This window comes from Eulemur rufifrons, chromosome 14, assembly GCF_041146395.1.
Source record: "Eulemur rufifrons isolate Redbay chromosome 14, OSU_ERuf_1, whole genome shotgun sequence".
Lineage (NCBI taxonomy): Eukaryota > Metazoa > Chordata > Mammalia > Primates > Lemuridae > Eulemur > Eulemur rufifrons.
The window spans coordinates 22,321,272-22,342,029 of NC_090996.1; the positions used below are offsets into that span (position 1 = coordinate 22,321,272).

Genomic DNA, 20,758 nt, shown 5'->3' on the forward strand with positions numbered 1-20,758 from the left:
TGAAAATACTTACTTTCTTTACTACAGTTTAAGAAGTCAGGAGGGTGCTTTAGGTTGCACAGTATCTCCATTTGGTAGATAGTAGTATATTCACCAATGCACTTCGCAAGGTTGTAATTGGGAAGGAGCAGCAACGAATTGAGCAGGAAGGTTCTGGTGATATTTGATATGCTAGTGTATGTTTCTAAAAGAATAATAAGATTAGGTTACATTATAGGAAATCAAGTACCCTCAGCATAATAAATCCTCTGGTGATGATCAAACCAAGTTCAGGGAATTAAAAACCAGATGATTGTCTTTGAAGCACACTAATTACTTCCCAATAAATTTATCCTAATTTATAGATGGTGACATATTTAATAGTTTGTGTTAATAATTGTAGAATTTTGAAAAGTCTTTTTGATGAAGTGGGTATCCACAGGATAAGTCTTTCTGGCATCTTATATGAGCCGGAAATCACTACTGGCTACTTTTCACATTTCCAATACTAATTGATTGACTAAGGGAGTGAAGAAAAGTTGGAGATAGAGCCTGGAATTCAACAGTAGGGAACAGAGAGGGAAAATTCTGAAATATTTCCGAATAAAAGAAAACTTCAAAGAAACAAGCTGATAGATTAACGAGTGTCTCTCCAAAAAATGAACTGCATATGAATAAAGAGTAAATTTCTAGAGATATGAACATGTTTAATTTATGAATTTTTACAGTAGAATTTTGATAATGAATTCACATATTTGGGAAGAGGATAAAAGACAAGTCTAAACAAAAAGTTCTTATAAAACACTTTTGGCAAAAAGAGATGGCTAAGCAACAATTTGGATGGAACTGGAGAACATTATCCTAAGGGAAATACCTAAAGAATGGAAAAACAAACACCACATGTACTCACTATTGAATTGGAACTGACTGATGAGCACACATGTGCACAGAGGGAAGTAAAACTAAGTGGAAATCAAGAAGTGGGGAGAAGGAGGAGATGGGTGAAAACCTACCTAACAGGTATAATGAACACTATCTGTGATAGGCAACTTATAGCCCTCACTCAAGCATTACAAAAGCGATCCATGGCCGGGCGCGGTGGCTCATGCCTGTAATCCTAGCACTCTGGGAGGCCGAGGTGGGCGGATCGTTTGAGCTCAGGAGTTCGAGACCAGCCTGAGCAAGAGCGAGACCCCATCTCTACTAAAAATAGAAAGAAATTATATGGACAGCTAAAAATATATATAGAAAAAATTAGCCGGGCATGGTGGTGCATGCCTGTAGTCCCAGCTACTCGGGAGGCTGAGACAGGAGGATCCCTTGAGCTCAGGAGTTTGAGGTTGCTGTGAGCTAGGCTGACACCACGGCACTCACTCTAGCCTGGGCAACAGAGTGAGACTCTGTCTCAAAAAAAAAAAAAAAAAAGCGATCCATGTAACCAAAAACATTTGTAGCCGCCCCCCCCATGATATTCTGGAAAAAAAAAAAAAAGAATACAGATCCCAAGCACTGCCAGGTCATAGCCACCGTTCAGATGTATCAGTTAATAAAATAATGTTTCTTTTCAGAGATATTCTATATAAAAAAAGAGATGGCCAAGGAGTGAACCCTCAAATGCCAAAACCAGTACAAATCTGTCCAGAGTAGATCTTAACTTGATATAGAAACCAAACGTTGAGAAAGAATGAAGAATTTTGGATACTGGCCACTTGAACAGACTCCTCAAAATGGCAAGGGCTAATTACATAGGCCAGCACTGTCCAATAGAACTTTTCATGATTACGTAAATATGCTATAGCTCTCACCGATTATAGTCAATATTATACTGAAGTCCTAGCCAGAGCAATTAGGCAAGAGAAAGAAATAAAAGGTATCCAAATTAGAAAGGAAGAAATTAAATTGTCCCTGTTTGCAGATGACATGGTCTTATACAAAGAAAACCATAAAGACCTCACACCAAAACTGTGAAACTACTAGAAAAAAACATAGGGGAAAAGCTCAGTGACTCTGGTCTAGGCTACGATTTTTTTGGATAAGACTTCAAAAGCATACACAACAGATGCAAAAACAGACAAATGGGATTACGTCAAGCTAAAAAACTTCTACACAAAAAATGAAACAACTGACATAGTGAAGATTTAACCTGCTGAATGGCAGAAAATATTTGTAATCCATACATCTGATAAGGGGTTAATATCCAACATAGATAAGGAATTCAAACAACTCAATAGCAAAAAACCAAACAACTCAACTAAAAATGGGCAAAAGACCTGAATAGACATTTATATATATGAAACAATGCTCAACATCACTGATCATTAGGAAAATGCAAATTAAAGCCATCATAAGGTATCATTTTACTCGTTAGAGTAACTATTACTAAAAAGACAAAATCTAACAAGTGCTGGCAAGGATGTGGAGAAAAGGGAACCTTTGTACACTGATGGTGGGAATGTAAATTAATACAGTCATTATGGAAAACAGTATGGAGGTTCCTCAAAAAACTAAAAGTAGAGCTACCATAAGATCTAGCAATCCTATGGATGTCTAAAGGAAATAAAATCAGCATATCAAAGAGATATCTGCACTCCCATGTTTATTGCAGCACCATTCACAATGGAATCAACCTCACTGTCCATTAATGGATGAATGCATAAAGAAAATATATATACACACCATGGAATACAATTCAGCCATAAAAGAGAAGGAAAGCATTCCATTTGCCACAATATGAATGAAACTGGAGGACATTATGTTAGGTGGAGCAAGTCAGGCACAGAAGGATAAATACCACATGATCTCACTTATATATGGAATCTGAAAAAGGAGATCTCATAGAAGTACAGTAGAATGGTGGTTATCAGAGGCTGGGGCAGTTGGGGGTGGGTGTTGGAGAGTTGTTGGGCAAAGGATACAAAATTACAGTTAGGAGGAAAAATTCAAGCGATCTATTGCACAGCATGGTGACTATAGCTAATGATGTTATCCTGTTAGTCTTGAAAAATGCTGGGAATGGATGTTAAGTGTTCTCACCAAAACAATGATAACTATCTGAGGTTGGGCATGTATTAATTAACTAGATTTATCCATTCTGCAACGTGTATATACTTCAAAACTTCGTGTACACAATAAATACATCCAATTTTATGTCAATTTAAAAAGTAATAAACTTGAAAAAAATAAATATTCAATGTATAAGCTAGAAAAAAGATAATAAACTTAATTTGCAATTATACCCTTGTATTTGCAAACTCAAAATCAAATGAATCTCCTGGAAAACTGTACTCCATCTTAATATTTTCCACAACCTTGAAAATTCATTTTATCTTTAAAAACAAATGCTTGCTTACCTCTAAAAACACTTGCACTTTATTGTTGGACTCTGCTGATTCCATACTTTCTTCTCAGTTCATTATTTTTGGCAAAGTATCATGCACAGTGGTATGCTGATGAGAAGTGGAAGTCTCTTTTGACTTTCTAATTGCCACATCTACTCACTTCTTTTTTTGTCCTCATCCTACATGACTCTTTGCAACCTTTTCCTCTCAAAATATATCTTTTGGAATTTCTACAACAGTAATCTTTTCTTATTCTTATTCTACCACAGCTATTCCTCTCTAGTCTCTTAAATAATTCTTCAAAATTTCATTCTAAGTTAGGGTCCACAAACTCCAATGTTTTTAGGTGAGTCTTCCTCATGCAACACACTCTTTCCCCTTAGAGAGGCATGAAAAAATGTATAGACATTTGCTTTTCATAATTTTGGCATTCTTTTGTGAGAATGAACATTCAGGCATAGCTCTTGCAAGTAATTTAGTTTGCTATGCAGAGGCTCAAGTCTTGCTCACATGAAATATTCATCCTTGAAGAAGTGTACAAAGGAGAATATAAGCCAATCTTCAATTAGTACAGGGAATTCTTTTATGACTGGTGAAGGGGCTAAGGGAAAGAGGCAGGAAGCCTGTGATTGTGAAGCTCTGTAACAGGGGGAGATGAAGTACCTGACCCAGTTCATAATTCATGTTTAAGAATTCAACAAAGGAGTGACAATAGTCTTTATTTTAAAAATTCTTCATAACAATAGTCGATTTAGTAAATATATACCCAAATATCATGATTAGAGAAGGAAAATTTAAGAAATACAAATTTAAGAATTCTGCATAAACTAGGACTGAAAAGAGGAAAAACTGGCTTAGTTATACACATGTTAGGTGACTACAGCGTTTTTCTTCTTTCTGTAAAATCTTGTTACGAGGCTCAGGTTCTTGTGCCTTTTCACGAATTGATGAGGAAGAGCCATTCCATAAACCTTCCTGGTATCTCCCAAAGAGCTCAGGATTCCTCTCTCTGCAACTCACTCTAAAGTGCCACAATATCAAGGGATAGCACTTTTAAAGACAGTGACGATACATTGGACACATAATTTCCTCTTTCTAAGACCTTCCCTTCTAAGAAGAAAGCTTCTCTTTCCTTCTCCTTCTGGCAAACGAGTCTCTGGGAAAAATACTCCTAAAATTTCCAAAATCAAGTGTAAAACTGATCCCTTAGGTCATGTGATGGAGCCATAGGAGGTAGGGATAAAGAGGAGGAATCATGTCACAGGACCTGCAGCTCAGGTTCAGTCCTATCATTTCAGCATGAAGATTCCAGATCTGGCACACTGTCTAGAATATCACAGGCACTTCAAATAACTTTACTGATTTACATCAAGTACACAATTTCCTCCAATACCTAGAATTTAACTGTCTGCAAATGCTTTTAGATATCTGTCGGCTCATTACGCCTTATTTATTTACTGCTGCCTTCTGGGGGAGGGGAAGTTTTATGACGTCCTTAACACTTACTGTTTTCTAACACGATGCCCAGGAGGAAACCAACGGTGCCTGCAAAGTAGTTGAGTAGGAGAAGCTGGATGAAGGCAGAAGTACTTTTAGAAAACAGGAAGCTCATCAGGTACACAAAAGGAATGACAGCCCAGCCATACAGGTTGAAGATCACCATAGTTTCCCGAAAGTGGGAACCTGTGACATAAATATCAGCTTTGTGGTATTTTAACACTGCCTGCAACACAGAGGGTACAGACATAAAGACAAGGTGAAGGGAAAGTGCAAAAGTCAATCAAGTCAGAACATGCAGAGAAGGAGATGGCAAGTCTTACCTTTACTTAGTACAAATAGTGTTCAGTCAATCTGCCTCCTTTATTATCTTTAGTCTAAGAGCATGAAGTAAGTTATTTACACATATTCTTTACCAGAGGACATTCCAGTGAGCAGAACCACTATGCTTCCCTTTATTTTTATTTTTTTTTCCTACTTGGAGCAGTTACCCCAAAAATCCTGTCAAGTTTCAGTAGATTATTTCTCTAAATAGACACTCCTTCTTTCTTTCTTTCTGTTCTTTCATTTTTTTTTTTTTTTTTGAGACAGAGTCTCACTCTGTTGCCTGGGCTAGAGTGCCATGGCATCAGCCTAGCTCACAGCAACCTCAAACTCCTGGGCTCAGGCCATCCTCCTGCCTCAGCCTCCTGAGCAGCTGGGACTAGAGGAGGCACATGCCACCATGCCCAGCTAATTTTTCGATTTTTAGTAGAAATGGAATCTCACTCTTGCTCAGGCTAGTCTCATGCTCCTGACCTCCGACAATCCTCCCGCCTTGGCCTCCCAGAGTGCTAGGATTACAGGCGTGAGCCACCACACCTGGCCAGGAGACACTATTTCTCTAAAGATATTTTCTCTGACTGCATACCTTACCTATCACTGCTATCCACCTTTAAATTGGGCCTCCTGGTTCTAGTCTACTCTCTCACTTCCCTCACACCCACCTAAACTACTCTGAGGCCTCCTTCTTAAATTTTTATAATTCAAATAGAAAATTAGACTGTGGAGCCCAGAATAAGAGGGACCTAAATTAGAATGGATGGTGGTGGTAGAGAGAAACCTGTAGCTGTTAAAGGAAATAAATTTCTGGAAATCTATATCTCATTAGTTAGTAATTACAGTTTTTGCACAAATGGTAGGGTTGCCCCTTTGGGAAATCACATAATTATGTAGAAGCTTAATCTTACTATTTAATTCTTTGCTGTCCTGCTAAGCTAAGAATAGTCATTATACTGATGACTGATATTCTTGGTGGTGGTAGCAAAAGCAATAGAGATTAGTAGATAATAGTTAAATCCAGTACCTACAGATATGATTATTTTCTATTGTTTATTTTTATTTTCTTTGCCTTCTGTACCAATGGTCTTTGAATTATTTTTAAGTACACTATAAACTTAAACACAATAAATAATCAGATAAAATTTGGGATGACCCAGGAATCTCTGTTTGAAGTCTTACAATCCTTCAGTGTCATGTTTTCCTGGCCACCTGGATAACGGATGGGTGCTTTACAATGGTTTGATAATTTTATAGTGTTTACACAAAAAATAAAGAGAAAATAAAATGCTATGATCATTTTCTCTTTTGTGTATCTACTGTATGTTTTTTTCTTTGTGGATACTACTAGGCTTGCCATTAAACCTCTTGTAACAGTCTATTTTAAGCTGGTAATTTAAATTCAATTGCATATGAATGCTCTATACTTTTATTTCTCCCTCTACTTTGTTATTAATGTGTTTACTGTTAAAATATGCTGTATTCCTTAACAAATTTGTGGTTATATTTATTCTTATTACGTTTGTCTTTTAACTTTTATAATAGGGTTAAAAGTGATTTATGCACCACCATTAGTTTTAAGATATTCTGGGTTTGTCTACATATTTATTTATGTTTACAGTGAGATTTGTACCTCCATATGCTTTTTCATGGCCATTTAGTGTTTACTCATTCCAACTTGAAAAACTCCCATTTTTTTTAAATTTCAGAATATTGCAGGGTTTTCACATTTTGGTTACATGAATTGCTTTTGCACAGTTTGGTTAAAGTTATAAGTGTACCCATTAGGTGTGAATTTATCTGCCCCCCAACCTGTTTGGTTTCTGTTGAGTTTTACTTCCATATGTGCCCATGAGTGTTGATTGTTCTAATTTAATAGTGGGTACATGTGGTGTTTGTTTTTCCATTCCTGCAATACTTCACTTAGAAGAATGGCCTCCAGTTCCAGCCAGGTTGTTACAAAAGGTATTATTTCACCATCTTTTATGGATGAGTAGTATTCCATGGTATATATATGCCACATTTTATTAATCCACTTGTGCAGTGATGGGCACTTGGGTTGATTCCACATCTTTGTTTTTTTTTTTTTTTTTTTTTTTGTTGAGACAGAGTCTCACTTTGTTGCCCAGGCTAGAGTGAGTGCCGTGGCGTCAGCTTAGCTCACAGCAACCTCAAACTCCTGGGCTCAAGCGATCCTACTGCCTCAGCCTCCCGAGTAGCTGGGACTACAGGCATGCGCCACTATGCCCGGCTAATTTTTTCTATATAGATTTTTTTTTTTTTAGGTGTCCATATAATGTCTTTCTATTTTTAGTAGAGACAGGGTCTCGCTCAGGCTGGTCTCGAACTCCTGACCTTGAGCAATCCACCCGCCTCGGCCTCCCAGAGTGCTAGGATTACAGGCGTGAGCCACCGCGCCCGGCCCATTCCACATCTTTGTGATTGTGAATTGTGCTGCAATAAATATTTGAGTGCAAGTATCTTTTTGATAAAATGACTTTTTTTCCTTTGGGTAAATCCCTAGTAGTGGGATTGCTGGATCAAATGGTAGGTCTACTTTTAGTTCTTTGAGGAATCTCCATACCATTAATACTTTCCATAGCAATTATACTAGTTTGCAGTCCCACCAGCAGTGTATAAGTGTATAAGTATTCCTTTCTCTCCACATACATGCCAACCTAGATGGGACATACCTTAAAATTACTAAGGCTATATATGATAAATCCACAGCCAATATCATACTGAATGGGGAAAAATTGAAAGCATTCCCGCTTAGAACTGGAACTAGATAAGGTTGCCCACTATCTCCACTTCTATTCAACATAGTGCTGGAAGTCCTTGACAGAGCAATCAGACAAGAGAGGAGAATTAAAGGTTTCCAAATGGAGGCAGAAGAGGTCAAACTCTCACTCTTTGCTGATGATATTATATCTAGAAAATCCCAAGGATTCAACCAAGAGACTCCTGGAATTGATAAAAGAATTCAGTAAAGTCTCAGGGTACAAAATCAATGCACACAAATCAGTGGCATTCATATACGCCAATAACAGTCAATCCAAAAATCAAATCAAAGATGTACCAACTTTCACAAAAGCATCAAAGAAAATTAAACTTTTAGGAATATATTTAACGAAGGAGGTGAGACACATATGATAGGAAGAACTACGAAACATTGAGAAAAGAAATTGTAGAAGATGTAAACAGATGGAAAACCCTACCATGTTCATGGATTGGCAGAATCAATATTGTTAAAATGTCCATACTACCTAAAGTGACCTACAGGCTTAATGCAATCCCTATCAAAATATCATCATCATTCTTTACAGATCTAGAAAAAGTAATTCTATGCTTCATATGGAACCAGACAAGTTCTCATATAGCCAAAGCAATCTTAAGCAAAAAGAACAAATTGGGAGGCATCAATCTACCAACTTCAAGCTTTACTACAAGGCTATAGTAACCAAAACAGCATGGTACTGGCACAAGAACAGAGACACAGACCTTTGGAACATGACTGAGAACCCATTCTTCGAAGTGAGAAATCACAAGAATGGAAAAACAAGCACCACATGTACTCACCATCAAATTGGTACTAACTGATCAACACTAAGGTACTCACATGGTAGTAATACTCATTGGGTGCCAGTCAGGTGGAGAGGGGGGCCTGGGGGTGGGCAAACTCACAACTAATGGATGCAGAGCACAGTGTACGGGGGAAGGGCATGTCTGTAGCCCTGACTTGGGCAAGGCAAAGGCATGATATGTAACCAAAAAATATGTTTGTACCCTCATAATGTTCTGGGGGAAAAAAAAAGGAAGACTCAAGATGGGACCACAATCCCTTCTGATTTGTAACATTTCTGTTGAGAAGTCTGCTGTTAATATTATGGATTTTCCTTTGTAAATTACTTGATGCCTTTTTCTTATAGCTTATAGATTTTCTTCTTCACTTTAACTTTGGCCAGAGTCATGACTATGTGCTTTGGTGATGTCTTATTTGAAATGAATCTTTCAAGAGTTTATTGACCTTCTTGTATATGGATGTCTAAATCTCAAACAAGACCAGGAAGTTTTCCTTCATTATTCCCTCAAACATGTTTTTCATGCTTTTTTGCTTTTTATTCTTCTCTCTCAGGGATACCTGTGGTTCCTAGGTTTGAATGTTTTATATAATCCTGTATTTCTCAAGAGATTTTTGTTCACTTCTCTTGATTATTTTGTATTTTTGACTGAGTTAATTTGAAAACCTTGTTTTCAACTCTGAAATTCTTTTTTTTGCTTGGTTTAGTCTATTGTTAAGACCCATCGTATTTTCAAATTCCCTAAATGACCCTCTCAATTCCAGAAGTTCTGTTATTTTTTTAAAATTATCTAATTCTTTAGTGAATTTTTCTTTCAGGTCCTGATTACTTTTTTTGTTTTTTTGTGTTGGTTTTCAACTTTCTCACCAATTCCATTGAGCTTACTTGTAATCCATATTTTGAATTCCCCATCTGACATTTCAAAAATTTCCTTTTGGTTTGAGTCCACTGCTGGAGAGTTAGTGTGATCCTTTGTGGGTCTTCAGAGAACCTGTTTTTTTTTTTTTGTTTGTTTGTTTTTTCACATTGCCAGAGTTCTCATGCTGGTTCCTTCTCATCTGGAACCTCTTCCCTAAGCTCAAAACAGATAGCCTTGCACCTTTTCTCTTCTGCCGTGAACTCCACTGCTCAGTGTAGAGAGGGAGAGGTACAGTGCCTTTCAGCTCATGCAGATAGGTACTCACTGTGGTGTTGCTGGAAGTTTGTGTTGGTTGGACATTAGACCCTTCATAGACTGTTCAGGTGCCAGGTGGACTAGGTTAGGTAATCCCCAGATATAAGGCATCTGGATGGCATGCTTGTGTTCTGGGAACCAGACTGACAGTGGGTCAGAAAATTTTCCTCCAGCTTCCCTGAGTTCAGGCACTGGCTGTGGTAGTGAGGAAGATGAGGTGATCTGCTCCTGAAGAACGCTCAGGCAGGAGAAGGGCAGATACACTGCGAGCCTGTGACAGGACCGGGAGACCCCTCTTAACAAGATTAGCAGAGGTAGGCAGCTGTGGGGCACACATGCTACTCACACCTCCCTCTCTCATCAGTGACCATGATTTCTGTCCTTAGAGGCACAAAGGTGCCCAGATTACCAGCTCCTTGACCCAGCTGCATCAGAGGTGGTGGGGGCATCTCAACCTGCTGTGTACAGGGCAACCAGTCTGGTTATGGGCTGTGGCTGAAATGCTCTGGCAGGGGGTGTGTGGTTGTGCCAGGGACTTGCTAAATCCAGTGATTTAGAGACCCAGGGGCTATTCCCAGGTTGGGAGAGCTGCAAAAAACACTGCCCATCCACGAAGGGAGCAAAAGGAGCCACACCATCTGTGCAGAACGTGGTGCAGTGAGCAGAGTACTATTGGGGATGTATCCCACCCACCAGCCTAGAACTGGTTGTCCTGCAGCTCACCCGCACCAAAAGCTTGTGCTTGAGAGCAGAGGTGGCTGTATCTACAGCATTGAATAGTTGAAGGAGGGGAGGTTCTCGTCTCCACATCTCCTCCCAGGCTGCCCAGCTTTAAACTCCCAAGACGGCACATTGGGCATGTGCCCATAGAGGATGGGGCCTTTTCTAGGCAGTGTGGGCAAGCTGCTGGGTGCAGTGCTATCTGCTCCTGTCTTGGTCTCACTGCAGTTTGTAGCACAGTGGTGGGAACTGTCCTAGGAGTAGGTAGGAGAGCTTGAACTTCCCTCCATCTCCTCAGCTGAGCAGGCCTGAAATAGCTCAAATTCAGCCCAGGGGTGGGGCACTGCCTAGCTTCAAACTCCCCAGTGGGGCCTCTTCCAGGCAAACAGTGTGGGCAAGTTGCTGAGTGGAGTGCCATCCGCTTGCATCTCAGTCTCTCTGCAGTCTGCACCAGGCTGGTATGAGTTGTCCTAGTTGTGTGTAGGAGAGCTTAGGTTCCCTTGTTCCTGCTCTGCTGGGTGGAGTTGCGTCAGCCCAAATTCAGCCTGAGGGATGGGTGCTGTCCAGCTTCCAACTCCCGTAGTGGTGCCCTGGGCCTGTGGCCAGAGAGGGTAGGGCCCTTCCTAAGCAGGCTGCTCTGGCAGGACACTGTGGGGAGTGAAGTTTGCTTGAGACTAGGTCCCACAGCAGCTGACTGCAGGATGTGGGCACCATCCCAGACGTGTGCTGGAAAGCTGGGTTTCCCTGCCCCCTCCCCAGCCAGGTAAGGGCTGCTGCTATGTCAAGCCCAAACTCAGCCCTAGGGCACTGCCCAAGGTGAAACTCACAAAATGGAACCTTGGACCTGTGACAGCAAAGGCTGGAGGCCCCACCCAGGCAGTCAGCTTGGGAGAGAAACTGGAAAACGCTGTCTATATACATCTCAGTCTCACCTGCAGCCCACAACAGAGCAGTGGACACCTTCCCGGGGGTGTGTGGGAGCACCTGGGCTTCTCTCTCTCTCTCTCCTCAGAGCTACGCTGTGGCTGCAGGTGCACCTGTGGTTCCCGGGTTCTGGGCTCTCAGAATGGCTCTGGGCATAAGCTGCTCTGGGTTCTGATACCCGTGGGATTCCACACGAGTTCCCTTTCTGGAATATCATCTCTGTGCATTTTCCAAGCAGCTTCCTATGTTAGGCCCAAGACCTGTGTGGGTTGTGGCGTTCTCTTGTAGCCAAGATTGTAAAAGCTCATCTTGGAGAAGCCCCGGGGGCTTCTTTGTTACTGTTTTCCCACATCCAAGAGCTTCTCTCAGCTGTCAACCAGGCCCTGGCTGGGCAAGTTGCCCTGAACCCTCTCCTTACCCACTTTTTTGGTGCTTCCCATTGCTTCTCTGGTGAATACTAGCATTCTCTCCTAGACAATCTGTTCAAAATGTGAGAATCTGCTGACTATTCCGATTTCTTTCCATGGAGGAGGAATAGACTAGCCACATCCAGTTGGCCATCTTGATTCTATCCCTGTATAATAATTTTAACATTCTGCTGCATTCAGTTTGCCAGCATTTTGTGGAGGATTTGTACACGCATGTTCATCAGAGATACTGGCTTGTGATTTTCTTTTATGTCACAGTCTTGCCTTAATATTGGGGGTTATGCTAGCTTCATAACTGAGTTTTTAAGTGAGAATACATACTCCTTTTATGTACTATTAGAGTGTGTACCAAAAATTGACCAATTTTGAAATTGCTTTCAAATGATTAAAATCATTCATTCGCTCTCTGGCCATATTAAATTAAGCTATGAGCCACAAAGATATCAAGAATATCCTTAGCCATGTAGTAAACAATACCCTTCGAAAATTTCACATTTAAAAAAAATCTGGAAATATTTTGAATATGACACATCAAACCTTTGGAAATGCAGCTAAAACAATGATTTGAAGACTCAGGAATTGTCTGATAGAGTCCAACTCTCAGTATGTGTGTATTGCGTCAGTTGGCAGGGAATGGTGGAAGGAATATAATGGTCCCAGAAGCAATGCTCCTTGACTTCAGCAGGTCCTGTGGTGACAGACATGATTAGTGGCTCTCAAAAGGGATAGAAGTTTGCTCTTGCCATGCTGCCTGGTAAATGATGAGCAGTATGGCATAACTTTCACCAGCAGCAGTATAGAAGATGTGCATAGAGAGAACTTCCAGCAGTTTACTAACCTGGATATCTCTCTACTAACAGATACTAACTTGAGTATCTCTGTACCAAAGTTTCTCTCTGTATTACCAACAACAACCCTCTCCCTACCACTTCTAGCATGAAGGTCCTTGACCACAGAGCAGTGTGTAACAATATGTAGGATATATTAATATATAGAGAGAACTTCCTGGTGTTTTTCAACCTTGGGATAAGAATGTTTACCTATTTATTTTCATTTCAAAAGCATGCACATATACAGAATTCAGGCCAACATGTTCACACACACGTACGCTCACATACAAGTAATTTTGAGGGTACACTGCATAGAACTTAAATAAATTCTCCCAAGGACTTTTAAGAACAAAGGGAACGAATTCATTCCCTTTGTTCTTAAAAGTCCTTGGGAGAATTTCAGTTCTATGTAGTGTACTCTCAAAATATACGTAACCTAAACTTTTGTACCCCCACAATATGCTGAAATAAAAAAAAGAACAAAGGAAGAAGGAGAAGAAGGAAATGATAAAAGAAATGGAAGAAAATCAAGAGATGACCAGAAAGGGAGGTATAAAGGAGATAAAGTACTTTTCCTGGTTCATTGTACAGGTTGGATTGGAAAATGGTAGTACACACTTTTACAATAAAAATCAATATATTTTGTTATAATTATTTTCATGGTTAGCTTGTGTCTGTTACTAAACAGTAAACTACTTGAGAGATGAGTCATATTCTTATTAATGATTAAATTCTTAGTATCTACCATTAGGAAAGAAACTTGCCCCCACCCCAGTGATTTTGCCTCTATGTACACCATACCTACCTTTCATATTTACCACTATTCACCACCTCCAAAGTGTGCATATCCACACCCCCCCCCAACACAAACACACTCCAAAAGGGAGAAATTTTTAACGTGATTGGGCAGTTTTCTGGAACATACATGGGACCACATTTCACTAGAGAACAGGGAAGTATGCATTCATACACATTTTACTCTTTGTTCTAATCCCCCACTGACAGAAACAGAATGGGTATAAATTTGGAGTGAATAAAAACGACGAACCTCACTTAACTCTCCAATCTATGTGGTCTTCAAAGCACTGACACTTGTGAAGTTCAGGATTGGAAATTACTGGGCACTAGTTTAGCTAAATAGTGATCTTACACATAGATTCTTTGGATAGGAATGCCCATAGAGGAACCAGGAGATAGGATTTAAACAAACCACACAGTATAATCCCAGGATAGTGTCTGTATGATAGCTGGTGTTTAATAAAAATTTAAAAATAAATGGATAGAAACTTGACTAAAAAAGTTGGCAACAGTATCTCCAGAAGTATATTAGAGTGGCGGTCTCCTACCTTTTTTGGCATCGGGGACCAGTTTCATGGAATACAATTTTTCCATAGACACGGGGTGGAGGAGGTGGGGACGAGCGGGTGGAGCTCAGGTGGAGACGACCTGCCCTGTTTTCTTAAGAGGCCATGGACCGGTACCAGGCCATGGCCCGGGAGTTGGGGACCACAGTATTAGGGTACACAACTAGGCAAGACTGGGTAGTATGAGATGTTACATGTAAGAATATGTCTCAGTTTTGGGGTGTCAGCATAAGTTGATGAGAAAAATAAACGAGAAATGAGTCTGTGAGAGGTCTTTGTGCTGTTCCAAAGAAGCTGTTTTCTTTCAATTAAGGACACGGGAGAGAAAGTTTCTATCATGAGACTTTTGCAACGTGTCTTCCACACTAATGAGCAAAGATAGTTTACGGACATAGCTAGGTTTATGAAAACATGAGACTAGGAATTTTCCATGGGGTATAAAAGGAAAATAAACACTTGAGAAATTTTATCTAACGCTCACCATTAGGAGGCAGAAGGAAATGAAGAAGATGATGAAATCCCACAATAGAGCAGAAAGCCAATATGCAAAGACAGAGACCCCACTCAAAAACTGGATGTGCTTTGCTTTAGTGGTTCTCTCAGTCACTGTCAGGATACAAAATCCACTGACCAAAAGAGCCATGCCGAACTGTAAACTTAAAGCCACATCACGTCCGGTCATATACCTACAGAGGGAGGAATAAAATAAGATATATCAGAGAATCAACAGAGCAGAAAAGACAGATTTCTATCAATATCAATTTTTGTCATATAATTGTGATCAGATAGGGTGGGAAGAATGTATTTAAAGTGTAAAACTCAATTACGGTAAAAACAATCACATACTCAAAATTGTCTTCATCATTCTCAAGAGGGAGTGGCTGAGGTTTATTGGAGACTGTTAAGGAAGCCTCATCGCCAGCAAGTATCCTGAAAAGAACGTTGTCTAACACTGACAGGGCCAGAGGTGGTGAATGGTATGCTTCATTGTTGAACAGAATAGTAAATATTGTTTCATTTTCCTTCGCCTCAATGGAAAGTGCAATAATACACACATGAATACAATCTTTATTTTTCCTCAAGTAACTCTGTATGTCACCTACGATGAAAAAACAATACTGGTCAGTTGCATCCATAGTACAGATCACCTACAATATATGGCAGGGAAGAGGAATAAATAATTTTACTTCTCACCCCTTTCAATTTTCCTATAATGATTATTTCAACATTTGCTTTTCTCCTCCAGCACTTTCTTCCATCATTAAATTTCATGCTCTCTCACTTCATAGTCCATAACCTAACTTCATACTTCATTGAGAAAATATAGACTCTCTCAACTTAGTTATCTGTCTTAAACTGATTTATGAGTATTTCCACTTATGGCTTTGATTGCTTATTTTACAGCAGATAAAACCTTCCTCTGGAAAGCAGAAAAGCTAGATAAAAATTTTTAAAAATAACCTCAATGACAGTATTAGAGACCTAGGAAAGCAACCAAAATTTGGAGGCCAAAACCCTGAGAAGAATGGAAATGCATGGAGATGAGTCCAACATTCTACACCCTTTTCCTTGAGGCCTTTATAGATTTATAAATGGTGGAGGTACCTTGGTAGATTCTCCAGCTCTGAGGCCCAAAAAGGGATATACACTAGCAGTAATACAGTAAGAGTGAGTAAGAAATAGAACAATTCTTTATTCTTGACATTGGGTCTTGCTATGTTGCCCAAGCTGGAGTGCAGTGGCTATTCGCAGGTGCTGTCATGGTGCACTACAACTTTAAACTCCTGGGCTCAAGCAATCCTCCCACTTCAGCCCTCTGAAGGGCTGGGACTATAGGCCCACACCACTGCCCAGCTTGATAGACCAATTCTTATAAAAATTTCAACCCAGCCTCAAATTACTTCAATCCATGATTGGATTTAGATCTCTCCTTAAGCTTGCTGCCTGCCAGAAGTTAAACCTCTTTTGGAGAAGGAAATTTCATACAGAATCTTTATAATTTGCATACATAATACCTGGCATTGAATTAAAAAATTATCAAGTATATCAAGAAACAGAACCCAAGAGAAAGCACAGACAATAGAAACAGATCTACAGGTGAGCTGGGTATTAGAGAATTTATCAGAGAACTGGAGTCCTTAGAAATTACAAAATGTTGATGTTAGAATTAAAAAACACATGAATTACAATTAAGAATTTAATATATAACTCATAGTAGGTTGAACATAAATGAAGAGTAGTAGATCAGGGAACTGGAAGAGAAGTGATTAGAATGCCCAGTTGAAAACACAGAGAAAAAGAGGATGAAAAACAAGAGAGAAAACACAAATTGCCAATATAAGGAATAAAACAGAAAAAATCACTACCTATCCTGTAGACATCAAAAGGAAAATAAAGGAATGCTATGAACACATGATGGTTAATTGTATGTGTCAACTTGCCTGGGCTAAGAGATACCCTGATAGCTGGTAAAATGTTATTTTGGGGCGTGTCTATGAGGGCATTTCCAGAAGAGATGAACATTTGAATCAGTAGACTGAGTGAAGATCCACCCTCATCAATGTGAGTGGCCATGATACAATTCACTGAGGGCTCAAATGGAACAAAAAGGTGAAGGGCGGGCATTTTTTTCTCTCTTCTTGAGAGAAAATGGGCCATCCATTTTCTCCTTCCCTTAGACATCAGCACCCCTGGTTTCCAGGCCTTTGTAATGAAACTGAATTACTGGCTTCCCTGGATCTCCAGCTTGCAGACAGCACACTGTGGGACTTCACAGCCCCCATAATCATATGAGGCAATTCCCATAATGCATCTCCTTTTATAAATCTTTCTATTTACTCTATTGGTTCTATTTCTCTGGAGAACTCTGACTATACAACTCATAAATTCGACAACTTGGATGAAATGGACCATTTCTTCAAAACACACAAACTACAACAACTCACCCAATATGAAACAGGTCATTCGAATAACTGTAACTATTAAAAAAATGTAATTTTCAACTTAAAAATTCCTCAAAAAAGATATCTCAAGGCCCAGATGTTTTCACTGGTGAATCCTATCAAATGTTTAAAGAAGAATAAGCACTAATTATACACAATATATTCTAGGAAACAGAAGAGGGAATGTTTCTAATTCATTTTATGAAGGTAGTATTACCTGATGGAAAAATTACACAAAGATACTGTAACAAAGAAAAACTACAGACTGATATCCTTCATTAATATAGATGCAAAATTCTTTAACAAAATATTAACAAATAGAATTCAGCAATGTATAAAAAGAATTATTCACCGTTACCAAGTGGGATCTATTTCAGGGATACATGGCTGCTTCAACATTTGAATATGTACAAATTTCACCTACAATAATAAGAGGCTAACAAAGAAAAATCACAAAATTGTACAAATCTATGGAGAAAAATACTTGTGAGAAAACTCAACATCCATTCATAATAAAAACTCTGAGAAAAGTAGGAATAAGGTAGAACTTCCTTAACTTTATATAGAGCAGCTAAAAAAAAAAAAATCCTTACAGTTAACATTATACTTAGTAGAGAAAGACTCACACTTTTCCTATCTAAAACTGGGAACAAAGAAAAATGTCCACTCTCACCACTCTGATTTAACCTAGTGATGGAAATTGTATCGAGTGTTAATAAAGTATAAATAGGAAATAAAAGGTACAGAGATCACAAAGGAAGAAATAAAAGTGCTTTGATTTGCAGATAACATGATTGTCTACATAGAAAATTACACAAGGAACCAAGAAGAAAAAAATTCTAGAATTAATGAGTTCATCAAAGTTATAGGATACAAGATAAACATGTAAGAATAAAAATTGCATTTTATATACTAGAATAAGCATATGGACACTGAAATGTAAAGTATAATATTTATATTCATTCTAAATATGTAAGTATCAATATGTAATATGTATATGTAAGTATAAATATGTAAGTATAAATTTAACAAAACATATATAGGACTTATATGTGGAAAACTACACAGCACTGATGAAAGAAGTCAAAGAAGTCCTAAATAAAGGGTGGGACATAGTGTGCTCATGGATTGAAAGATTCAACGTAGTAAAGATGTCAATCCTCCTCAAATTAATATATAGATTTAATCCAAATTCTAACAAAATTCCAAGTTTTGTTAGTCTACCAGCTTTAAAGGGTGGCACTGGTGAAGAAATAGATACACAGATTAATTAAATAGAGAACCCAAAAATAGACCCACAGATGCCCAACTCATTTTTGAAAGGTACACGATGATTAAATGGATATTGCCACTCAATAAATGGAGCAACTGCTGCTGGAGCAATTGGACATCCATAGGTACAAATATAAAACCAGATACAAAACCATCCTCATATTGTCATCTAATCTTCGACAAAGCAGACAAAAATATACACTGGGGTAAAGAATCCTTATTCAATAAATGGTGCTGAGAAAATTGGATAGCCACATATACAAGGCTGAAACAGGATCCACACCTCTTACCTCAACACAAATTAATTCACAATGGATAACAGACTTAAACCTAAGGCATGAAATTACAAGAATTCTAGAAGAAAAATGTTGGAAAAACTCTTAAAAGATATCAGCCTAGACAAAAAAATTTATGACAATCCCCAAAGCAATCATAGAAACAAGAAAAATAAATAGATGGGACCTGATCACATAAAAAAGCTTCTGCACAGCCAAGGACACAATCAATAGAGTAAACACACAACCTATAGAATGGGAGAAAATATTTGCATGCTATACATCTGATAAGGAGCTGATAAACAGAATCTACAAAGAACTCAAGAAAATCAGCAAGTAAAATCGAACAACTCCATTAAAAATTGGGCAAAGGACATGAACAAAAACTTTTCAAAAGAAGATAGACTAATGGCTAGCAGACACATGAAAAAAATGCTTAATGTCTCTATTCATCAAAGAAATGCTAATCAAAACCACAATGAGATGTCACCTAAGTCCAGTGAGAATGGCTCTTATCAAAAAGTCCCAAAACAAGACTTGCTGGCGAGGATGCGGAGAGAAAGGTACACTTCTACACTGTTGGTGGAACTGCAAACTAGTAAAACCTCTAATGGAAAGTAGTATGGCGATACCTTGAAGAATGAAAAGTAGACCTACCATTTCATCCTGCAAATCCCACTTCTAGGCATTTACTCAAAGGAAAAAAAGACATTTTATAAAAAAGACAATTATGGTTGAACGTTTACAGCAGCACAATTCACAATTGCAAAGATGTGGAATCAATCCAAATGCCCATGAATACATGAGTGGGTTAATAAAATATAGTATGTGTGTACCACAGAACACTACTCAGCCATAAAAAAAATGGTGATCTATTATCCCTTTTAATAACCTGGATGGAAATGGAGGCCATTCTTCTAAGTGAAGTATTGCAAGAATGGAAAAACAAACATCACATGTACTCAATACTAAATTGGAATCAATTGATCAACACTTCTGTGCACGTGTGGAAGTAAAATTCAAGGGAAATCAAGTAGGTGGGAAGAGGGGGAAGAGGGGATAGGTAAATTTACACCTAACAGGTACATACAATACACACTAACCGGGAGAAGGGCACACTTATAACTTCAACTCAAACTGTACAAAAGCAAATTATGTAACCAAAATGTACGTACCCTGTAAAATTCTAAAGAGAAAGAGAGAGAGAGAAAGGATGAATAAGCTCCTGTCTTTTCCTCTTCCCAACCTCATGACCTCATCTACGCCCAATTACCTCCCCATTACATGGAGGGTTAGGGCTCAAGGTAACATATGATTTCAGGGGAGACACAAACAGATGGAAGTGTTTTGTATCTTGAGTATAGCGATGTCAATATCCTGTTTGTAATACTGTACGATAGTTCTGTAAGATGTTACTCTTAGTACCTAAGATCTCTCAATGTTATTTTTCACAACTGTCCATCTACCACTACTTGAAATAAAAACTGAATTAAAAAATCAAACTCAGTGTTACTGGTTCTTACTCTCCTCAATTATCTAAAGAGAAAACAATTTATTATGACAGAGAAACAAATCTATTTAGTCCACTTCTGATAAATCTTTTGAACCTATCATTTTTCCTTCAGCCCTACTATTTTGGTGTAGGTCCTTATCCGCTTTTGCCTAGACTATCACAATTATAGTGTAGCTGACTTTTTTTGACTCTAGTATCTCCTCTTTTCAAATTTTCCCCTATATTCAACTCAATTTGGTAAGGTTATATCTAATTTTATGCTTATTATGTGCCAGGAATTGAGTTAGTTTAGAGATGTAAAGGAAGTCTTTGTCTCCCCACAATCTAGTTTGAGAGACAGATAAAAAATGTACATTTGAACTGAATTGTAATTCAATGTGATAAATTCTCCCAAAGAGGCATGCATCTAATTTATGAAAGAAGAGGAAATACTTAGTTCTGTCAGGGAAAGCACGTGGCATTTTATCAGTTATTGAGATAGAATACCTTTCTAAAGCTCATATCCACTTATTTCATCACTTTGTGTAAAAAGTTGATAGTGATTTCCTCCGTACTAATGCATATAGTACTCAAGAAAAAAATTAAAGATGAGAAATTACCTAG

General features: G+C 38.5%; 1 protein-coding gene across 1 annotated transcript in view; it reads right to left on the reverse strand.

The window, feature by feature from the left end:
- Positions 1-14,796, reverse strand: part of LOC138394068 (phospholipid-transporting ATPase ABCA3-like) — a 35,348-nt gene extending 20,552 nt beyond the window's left edge. Inside the window, exons 1-3 of the mRNA XM_069485687.1 lie at positions 14,635-14,796; positions 4,824-5,040; positions 14-184 (exon numbers count right to left, since the gene is read on the reverse strand). Coding sequence (XP_069341788.1) covers positions 14-184; positions 4,824-5,040; positions 14,635-14,796 — 550 coding nt within the window. The remainder of the gene's footprint in view (positions 1-13; positions 185-4,823; positions 5,041-14,634) is intronic.
- Between the last annotated feature and the right edge of the window lie 5,962 nt (positions 14,797-20,758).